Source organism: Rhinolophus hipposideros (genome assembly GCF_964194185.1).
Source record: "Rhinolophus hipposideros genome assembly, chromosome: 14".
NCBI lineage: Eukaryota > Metazoa > Chordata > Mammalia > Chiroptera > Rhinolophidae > Rhinolophus > Rhinolophus hipposideros.
The window spans coordinates 56871670-56882140 of record NC_138060.1 but is presented as its reverse complement, the minus strand read 5'-3'; the positions used below and the strand labels follow the sequence as shown (position 1 = coordinate 56882140).

Sequence of the window (10471 nt, the reverse complement as noted above, 5' to 3'; positions counted from 1 at the left end):
TCCTGGTGGAGGTGAATATAGGCTGGAGGATATGCAAACACCTGTGAATGATGACAAACAGGAGGGTGGAATTAATTGTCCAGTTGATATATATTTATGCACTGTTAGGGGCTGCAGGGCATGCCAGGAGGAAGATATGTTGTAATTTCCAATTGCACATTCTGGTCTGAGGGATGGGCAGTAGCACAGAACAGGACAATCACCGGTAAAGAGTTCTAGAAATGATTCTGAGGGCAATGGGGGCTCAGAGAGGGAATGTTTTTGAAGGATTGCATCGGGCTTCAAGGAGGTGGCATCTGGGGTGGAGACCTGAAGGTGGAGAAACATTTGGGTGGGGGGAGGCCTGGTAGGGCCCTGGGTACTGGTAAGACCCACGTGTGAAGACACCAAGGGAAGAATTAACCAGAGCATGGGCGTTGGGGGTGTGGTGTGGGGAAGTGAAGAGAGGGTCAGAGAGGGAGCAACCTGGGTACTCAGAGGGCCGGGTGAGGCAAGACCTTGGCGGGCTTAGAAAACCAAGTGTGGGTTTGCTGTATAAGGACTAGGGAACTAGCAGCAGTCTCAAAGTACGGCTTTGTTCATGCTTTGGGGACACTCCTGAGTCGTGGTAGAAAACGCTGCTGGGAGGGGAGCCCAGGAGCTGGGCTAGGACTTCACTTGCAGAGATCAGGTGGGTGAGGCGATGGTGATGAGGTGAGTTTAGGTGGAGACAGCAGAAACGGGAAAGGATAAGCTCAAGAGCCAATTCTCAGAGCACCCCACATGTTATGCCCCGCTTTTTACAGAAGAGAAAGCAGAGGTACGACGAGGCTCAGTGACCTGTCCGCTGTTGCTGATGACGGCTCAGCGAATAAGTGGCAGCTCTGGGCTGCACCAGCGCTTGTCTCCTGTGGACAGTGGAGTTTGGTTTGCAGAAAATCTGAGGACTGGCCTGTGTAAAGGGGAAGGCCACAGCTCAGAATATAGTCCAGGATAAAAGGCAGTGGAGGAAGTCACTCAACATGACCGTGGGGGTTCTGCTCTAGTGGTGGGACCGTGAAGCATTTGTTTTCTTCGCTCTCTTTTTCTGTTTTCCAAAATGTGTTTAACGAACACGTTCTCCTTCCACAATAAAGGGGAAGAGAGGATTTGAGAATCTTCATCTAATGTGAAAGAGAAAGGAGTGAGGACAAAACCAAGTAGAAGCCATTGGGTGTTGCTGAAGGGAAAGAATGGGTGTGTGTGGGAGGGAGATGTTCAAAGGAGCAATTTCCTTAGAAAAATAGGTCAAGAAGGGGAGGCGGGGCGGGCCCCCGGGATCCTGGGTTTGCAGTAACTCGAAACAGAGAAAGGATGGGAAGAAGTGTCATGGTTGAGCCGGGCGGGACTCCCCTTTTTCTGGACACACTGAATTGCACCCCTCACCCCCACAGGGCCCTTCTCTTCCTTCAGAGGACCCAGTGTGCCCGGGATCTTGGTAGAAATTATCTGTGACTCCACCCGCTCACCCAGCTGCTTCCGCCCTGAGCTGTCCAGAGTCTGGAGAAGATGAAGACGTCTGTGGTTCTCGTCCTTCTTGGCTACCTGATGGTTCCAAGTGGTGCTGTTGTCCTGGGGCGCTGTGTGGTGGCTAAGAGGCTTCAGGAAGGAGGCCTGAGCGATTATGAGGGCTATAGCCTTGAAAACTGTGAGTAGGCCCCTCTCAGCCCCCTCTCTCCTCACTCTCTTTCCCTCCACCCCCTGCCGAGCTACCACCGACTCCAGCCTTCCTCTGAGCCACACACCTCCTGTTCTGTCTTAGGGGTGTGCCTGGCTTATTTTGAGAGCAAATTCAATCCCGAGGCTGTCTACGAGAATGTGCGTGATGCCTACATGGGCTTTGGCCTCTTTCAGATTCGCAACAACAACTGGTGTGACAAGGGCAAGAACCTGTGCCACGTGTCCTGTTCCGGTAGGTCTCTCACCTGCCCACACCCCACCCTGTTCCACACTGGGGCACTGGGGGCCACAGCACTGAGCTCAGAGGTCTACCTTCCTAATGACCAGAGTTGACAAGTTTGATGCAGGGAGGGGCTGGCAGGGGCTGGGCTGAGCCAAATCCAAGGCGGGGTCCCGGGGAGGCCGAGTGCTGCACTGCCAGGGTCCACAGGGAGAAAGGGAGGCGGTGAGCCCGGCCCAGCGGCCTGGGTGGAAGCCATGGAGACCCACATCCAGACGGGCAGAGAAAGCGTCTGGTGATGAGGAAAGGCAGGGAGGAGATGTCAGACATCAGAACCCATCTGAGCCTGAAGGGTGAGCGTAGAGGGCTCCAGTTGGGTCTGATTTTACCCACACGTGGCCAGCACACTCTTCTTCAAGGGGGACAGAAGCTGCCACTTTGACAGGCAGAAGTGGTCCCTGGGACGAGACAGGAGTGGCCCAATCCAGAGGGAGCTTGCCCACCACTTTTAGGAGGTTCCATGTACCTGAGGTCAAGAGGAGGCGGTGACCCAAGGTTTACTCATCCCATGAGCGTTACTGAGCACCCACTGAGAGCCGGATGAGCTGCATATGATCCCCAAGCTGTGGGTATCGGGTGGAGCACCCACCATCAGGGTGGCACCGTCTTTGTCTCCTGCCTCTTACGTCTTCCATAGCAGGGTTGTGGAGGACAGAAATGGAAGGTAAGGGTGTAGAAGTGGAAAGACATGTTCGGCAAAGTTGGACCAAGCCAAGGACTGGGGTTCTGTTTTACAGGCAACTGGGGGGCACTGAACTAACGTTTGAAGGAAAAGCAGTCAGACTAGATTAGGGGCGGGGGAAGGCTATAGTGCAGGCAGGAAGAAGGGTATTGCCGTAGGACCAGGTGGGAGGTCTTGGTTTCCACCATCCAAGGAGGGAACAGAAGGATGAATGCATAGACATGTTGGTTCCTTAGAGGCACCTGTGGGTCCTCTCATACGCCGTTCCTTCTGCCTGGAACAGTTTTCCTTCTGTGACTCTCTGAACCCCTTTCCTTAGATGTCAGTTGGCTAGATAACCCTTCCCTGAGCTGTCAAATCTGAATTAGGTACCCCCATTCAATACGCCCCCATCCAGCGGCATTGCCCACCATTCCAGGTATCCTTTGTATTATAATTGTCTGTAATCTTTACCCCTTTCCAGATCGCAGGCTCTGTGAGGGCAGGGATTTATCATGTTTGCCATTCTATCTCCACTACTTCTTACATTGCCTAGCACAGAGAATTCACTATACAAAAATAGACTGTTAATGAAAATGTTATTATAAAAATTACCAGAAAAAAAAATCACTAGATTTAGTAAAACGTGACCACACCATGCTGCCCCCCAGAACTGTCTGAGGAAAATTTAGGGATAGGTTTATTCTTGGAATCACGTGGACGCCTCTCTAATGTGAGCACCGTGTACGTTCCCTGACATGCTCTGACTTGGCTGCCAAGTGGAGGTATGGTATCATTCTACTTTATTCTCTCCACAGATTTATTGAATCCAAATTTAAAGAAGACAATTGAATGTGCCAAGAAAATTGTAAAAGGAAAAGAAGGGATGGGAGCATGGTAAGTGGCAGTCTCCATAGTGTGTACTTATAATGACTCTCACTCATTGGATCTTAACATTGGCCTAATCTTGGTGGCTGTACATCTGTGGTCCCAAACTAGTGGCATCTTATTAACCAATATTAACCAAGCTAAGCAGGAGAACACCATTGAGTTCTGCAACGCAAAGGCCACAGAAGGAAGGAAAGAATGATCAAATTGCCTTAACGTGAACAGCTTACCTTGAAGTTTTCTCCCCCAAATGTTGTTTAAGGTTATACAGGATGTTAGGATAAGCTTCCTTAAAATAAATATCTGTGTACATCTCTGATCATTTCTTTTGTACAAATTCCTACAAGGGTTTTTGAATACTTTTAAGGTTTTCGATACAGGTTGTGAAATGATTCTGCCGCAAGCTTGTACAATTTATACTAATGTTAACAATTTAGTAAAATGCCCATTTATTGCACTCTCACGAATGACAAGACCTTTGCCATTTGAAAGGTGAATGACCATTTTGTCTTCTTTCGCATTTTATGGTATCCCATTAGGAGCTTTTCCCATTACATTTGTTATATATTTATGTTCTTTAGTGATTCCTCCCTCCCCCGTCCCTTTCCTTTGCCTATTTTTTATTTATGTCATCTTATTGGTTGGAAATAACTCTTTATATATTGGATGCATTAACTGTTATATATTTGCTGCCAAAAATATCTGCAACTTTTTTTATTTATTCTTTAATCAGATATTTGCTTTGGAAAGCCTAAAATTTATAGGTGGTTGGGCCTGTATCTGACTTCTTTCACTCAACATTTTATTTGTTCATATTGTTCTGTGTAGTTGTAATTTGTTCATTTTCATTGCTGTGTAGTAGTTCATTATATGGATACACACAATTTATTCATTTGTTTTTCTGTTGGTGGGCTTCTGGGTAGTTTTCACTTTTTAAATGCTGCCATGAACATTCTATACTTATCTTTGGTGAATATATAAATGGATTTTTCCATTGATTATGCAAGGAATAAAATTACTGGTCATAGGATATGCATATTTTCAGATTTGGCATATTCTACTAAATGATTTTTTAAAAAGAGATTTTGTTAACCTACACTCCCAGCAGCAGTTATAGGTTTCAATTGCTACAAATTCTTGCCAATGCTTGGTATTTTCGAGTTTATTTGTGTGACTGTTTAGTTGTTTTTCATTATGAGTTTACTTTACATTTCCCTGATAACTAATGAGATTGAGCACTTTTTCAAATGTTTATTGACCATTTAGATATCGTTTATGTGTGTGAAATCTTTTGTCAAATTTCCTATTGTTATCTGTCTTTTTCTTGTTAATTTGTTAGGAATTATTTATATAGTCTGGATAAATTTTTTTGTTGTTGGATACAAATATTGCAAATATCTTCTTTCATTCTGGGGGTTACCTTTTTAATTTCTTAATGGAGTCTTGCTAAATAGAAGCTCTTAGTCTTAATATAGTCTAATTTATCATTACTTTCCCTTTGTGGTTATTTTTGATAAATCTTTGCCTAATCCTAGGCCATGATGATATTCCTTTCAAATTTTTTTCTCAAAGCTTTATTGTTTTGCATTTCACATTGGGCTCTACAATACATTTCTTTTTTCTTTCGGCCTTACTGCATTGGCAGTAAATGTTGAATGAAAGCGATGCTAGTGGGATCTGTGTCTCATTTCTCATCTCACTCGTAAGAAGTTCAATCTTTGATCATTAAATGTAGTGATTTCTTTAAGTTTTATGAGCTACTCTGTCAGCTTAAGAATGTGCCTTTTCATTTCTAGTTTGTTAAAGGGTTTCTTTTTTTTTTTTTTTAAATCATGAATGGGTGATGAATGTTGGTTGTTACATTTTTAGTTCCTTTGCAACTGTTAGCCTATCCAGCTTCCTTGTAAAATTCAAACCATTTCATCGCTCTTCTTTTTTATGGCTTTCTCCAGAGGTCATGTCTGGGTGCACCTTATGGAGGATGTCAGTTTTAACAAATTTACCTCTGGATCCTGCAGGATGCTGTCTTCAGAATATTTGTCTGAATTTCATTATGATGCCCCCTTTTGTTCTTGTAATATTTTCCCGTAGATCCTACGTTAGTTTTATCCTTCCTCGAGTAGGGACAGATTTACTCATATTCAGTATTTGCCAAATAGATAGGTTGTGTGAATTTTTCTTGTCTTTGCTCACTGTGACATGGGTGATGGTCAGATCCCCCTTCTCAGATGTCCATCTCAGCATAGATTGGTGTGCATGTCTCTTGGCCTAATTTCCAACTTGGAGATTTTTCTGATCTATATATCTGGTTCTATCTTATAGGCTGTACCAGTGGAGTATATGAAAACCCTCTATTCCCAATACGTACTGCAACCACCTCCCTCTATATTACTTATCATGGTGGGCCTCCATTATCCAGTAGACACTGGGTTACTACCAATTTCTACCTTCCCTTGCCTTTTCTGCCCTCTCCTTCATCCCACATGTCATAATCAAATACCTGCTTGATTCTGGGCATTGTAGCCTCCAGGAAGATCTTGAAACAATGTGATATTTCCAGATTGTGTATCTTAACATGTCTGACATTAGGGTTTATCTAAAATTGTTAATAAATTATTGCTACATCTTGCAATAGAAGATATTTTACGATGGAGGAAATCTGTTAATGACAACTACAATTTCTTGGCTGCTTTAGTGTGTAGTCTTTGTATGTTTACATAAACATCATCATTTAACCCTCATAAATCCTTCTGCAGTGAGTATTCTTATCCCCATTTTTAAAATGAGGAAACTGAGGCACAGAGAGGTAGAATAACTTATCTCTGGCCAAAGTGTTGGGCTTGATCCTGGATCTGTACTATTTCAAGCCTCAGCTTTCCCCAGGCTACTCAGAGATGAGGGTGGTTTGCAAGGAGAGATCTATGCTCTGGTCATGTAAGACGCTGTCCAGTTGTCCTGTGGGGGCAGACTCTGGGTTTCTGAGCAGGGGGGCGGCTCGCGGGGCAAGGTCAGACCAGCGGGCAGACTCACTTCACTAGTAGAAGCCTGAGAGGCATTCTGTACCTACATAACCCACAGGCTCTGTAGGCAGTGAAGACCTCGTCCAGAATCTGGCAATAGGAGATGTGTCCATCTCATAGGTTAGGACTTTTGTTTTTGCTTTTCTGTCTTTTTCTGTGTCTTTGGGAGCTAAGTTCAGCCAGAGATTTGTGTCTGTTTCTCCTGCCTCTATATCTCCAACACCTATGCCTGGCACATGATAGATGCCCCCTAATTGTTTCTTGAAGGACCAAGGCTGCATTTGGGGCCATTATCCAGTAGCCGTTTTTAAGATGTTCACTTTCTAATTTATTATTTCTAAAAATAAAAACAATTCATATGTGTTTAAAAATGAAAAATATAAAAGAAATGTCTTAGCAGCAACCTCCTTAAGGTCACCACCATTACTGTGTCTCATAAACCAGAGAAAAATGTACATACAAATATTTTAAAACACACTGGAAATCCCAATGTGTGCACTGACCGGCATCCAGCTTTTTTGTCACTTATCAAGAGAGCGTGCCAATCCTGGTCGATCCCTACCCAGAGGTCTCTGCCATCGCTGTAACAGTGGTCAGTTTCCTCTGTTGTCTGGACGCTGCAGGGGATTCTCTGCCAGGTCCCTATCGGTGGACATTGAGGGTGTTTCTGTATTTGTTGCTGCTGCTGTTTCAAAAATTCTATATGAGCATGTTGCTCTGAGAATTTCTAGGTCCTTTCAAGTATATCCTTAGGAAAATCCATTGCAGAAAATTTGGTGGAACCCTTTGGGGCACCTCCAGCTACACTGTGTGAGGAGGACCTATGCTCCCCCTCCCACACACACACACTGGCTTGGAGCATTAAAACTTGTGTGGTTTTTGGAAATGGAGACATAAAATGATATCATTCTGTTTTGCTTTGCATCTTTAATCTACAAAAAAACTTGAGCATCTTTCCCTGTGTTTGTTGACCATTTTCCTATGAACTGTTTGTTCTCGTTCTTAGCCCATTTTTCTATTGGGATACGAATATTTCCTTTTGTTTGTATTGATTTTACATATGTCCTTGATTAATTAGGGTTTGTAGACCTTTGTGCATCAAATCTACGGGAACTATTTTTTCAGGTTTGTTATTCGTATTTTGACTGTTTGTGGTATTATCATCATCTAGGAGATTCACATTTTCACAGAATCAAATCCCTTAATCTTTTGTTTTGTGGCTTCTGAGGTTTTTTTGAAATCGCCTTGTTAGAAAAGTTTTTCATACTCCAAGACTGTTAAGAAATCAAGCAGTGTTTTACTTTATGTTAGAACAGTGCCTGGCACAAAATAAGCCTTATATTAAGTTCTTGTTAAACAAATTAGAAAATAGAAGTTTCATGTTTGTCTACTTAAATTTTTGGTCTTCTTGGAATTCATGTTGATATAAAAAGTGAGGTAGGGATGCAGTTTTATATTTTTCAAATGGCTAGTCGGTGGTCTCATACCATTTATCCATTGACCGATTTTCCTCACTAATTTAATAGATTGCATTTTAAAGCGGATGTCCCGCTGTTAACGTTCGCTGTCTTCAGAGTGTTTAAAATATCTTTCATACATAGTCTTGACTTTCCAATTCATTTGGAAGCTTGGCTGACCCTCTAGGATAAGCATGAATGAGCTAAAATCACCTTCATTGTATAGCACTAAGTAGAGAGATGCTGGACCAGGCTGATCAAAAGCTCAGCTGAACAGCTCTGCAGAGTTGCGACAGCCAGGAAGGGAGAAGACCAAGGCCCTGTGTGCCAACAGGAGTCCCTTCTGCGATGCCTGTCCGGGGCCAGGGAGAGCCTTGTGATTTTTGAAAAGATGTATGTGTGTGTTTTCCCTGCTGCATTATAGCTATGGGGGACCAGGGGGCTAGAACCTCTTCTTCAACTGTAGGACAACCCTGGAAGACTCACGGAGGGCTGGCCAGCTGAGGAGTGGGACTAACAAAATAGGATTCCTAATGGCCTGCAGCTTGCCTGGTGACTCCCACAACTTCTAGGTCAGGATAGGAGGACCTGGGGTCTGGGAGCTGGCACAGGGGCTGGGAATAGGGGGATCACTTTTAGGGGCACCAGGAGAAAGAGTAGAGAAACTCAGTCTAGCTGACCTAGGCAGGTTGAGGCACTGCAAGGAATCTTGGATGGTGAGGGGTGAAGCAGGTGCATGGAAAGATGAAAGGCCCAGACCCAGAGGACGAGAGTCCCCATGTCAGATCTAAGGTCTGCCAAGTACTCACCATAGGACCCTGGGCCCATCACAGAACACTCACTCACTTCAGAGAGGTTAAAAACACTGACCTTGCAGGGGTTGGGGAGGATTTCACAGTGTGCCATTCAGCCTGCCCATCTCGCAGTGTAGGATAGATGGAAAGAGGTGTGCGTGCGGGGGAGAGGGGTGTGTATGTGGTGTGAGGACATAGGGAGTCCCAGCATTCATGTTAGGATGTGGGGGGACAGCAAGACAGACATTCAAGATGCACAAGAGCCTTCAGAAACGTACCCCCAGCAGGGGTGCAAGCTCAAATGCTGCAGGAACCAGGCCAGGGAATAAGTGGGCCAGTGGGGGCTGTGGAACCCTGGAGATCCATTCACTCTTCTGGGTCTTCCTCTCTGCAGGCCCTCCTGGACCCTGAACTGCCAGTACTCCGACACTCTGGCGCGCTGGTTGGATGGATGTGAGCTGTAGCTACCGGGGTGGCCCTTGCAAAACTCACCAGTTGCATCTTTTGAATGAAGGCGCTTTCCTGCTTGCTACTCAATCCTGTTGATTATCTCACTGCTTGACAGGTCCAGATGGAAAAGGATAAAACTTTCCTTCACCCAGGAATGCTGGAGGCAGAATAAACCAGCTTGTTACTCAACTTAGGCCACAGGTCTCCACTTGTATGACTGTTGTGATTGTTACTATGATAACCATCATTTACCATTATCACGACTTCTTAGGTTGGTGCCAGAGTAATTGCGGTTTTTGCAATTATTTTAAACCTTTTACACTGCAGTTACTTTGGTACCAACCTAATATTATTACTTCATCTCAGAGGGAGGATTTGAAGGAAGGAAACTGGAAAACAAGATGTGTCCATGAATGTCAACATTAAATAGGGAAAGGAAGAAAAGATACAGAGAAGGAAAGAGGAGTCAGAGGAGAGAGGGAGAGAGGTGGCACAAGCAGATGTCCACGCTGACACACAGGTGGACGTGAGGATACCTCAGAATCCTCTTTGCACTTCTATGGGGAGAATATAGTGACAGCTGCTCTTTCTTATAACAAGTTTAAAAAAAATTACCAAAAGCACACACTCACATTAGAGAAATTGTGGAAAATACAGAAACATAGAAAGAGAGTCCCCACGTAATCCTAGAACCTAAGAAAAATCACCGCCATACCTTGGTTTCATTCCCTTTTGGTCTTTTTTCTATAGAGTGGATTTTCTTTTTTTTCAAACAGTGTTGTCATCATGCTATAGATAGTTTTGTACTCTGCTTTTCAGAAGGAAAAACCATGATTTTAAGCAGGAAGGGGGTTATTTCTGAAGCTTAGGGGCTCACAGGATGGGGCAGCAGGTGTCAGCAGGGGCTTCCAGGGCACACCTGCCTGAGATGTGGGAGTGGAAGCAGCAGCACAGGTATCTGCTCATCAGGAGCCAAGGCACCTGCAGAACCAAAGGTATTATGGAGATTAGAGAACATAGTCCTTTAGAGAACCTTTCTGTCCTGCGCAGGAGAGAAAATACTGGGGTGGTGACGAGAGAGTTTGTTTGCAGCATTTGCTGTTAGAGATTCTTCAACACGAAATCTTAGTGCTGGTTAACAGTCCATTGTGCGAATGAACACTTCAGGAACTTTTCCCCTGCGGTCAGAGTTTTAGATATTGCCATTTAAAAACCATGACAAA

General features: G+C 44.4%; 1 protein-coding gene across 1 annotated transcript; it reads left to right on the top strand.

The window, feature by feature from the left end:
- Positions 1-1412: 1412 nt before the first annotated feature.
- LYZL4 (lysozyme like 4) lies at positions 1413-9324 on the top strand. The gene is made up of 4 exons (XM_081072479.1): positions 1413-1666; positions 1781-1930; positions 3458-3536; positions 9193-9324. Exons 1-4 carry the CDS (start codon positions 1528-1530, stop codon positions 9260-9262), a joined length of 438 nt encoding a protein of 145 aa, XP_080928605.1. The 5' UTR covers positions 1413-1527; the 3' UTR covers positions 9263-9324.
- Positions 9325-10471: the final 1147 nt, after the last annotated feature.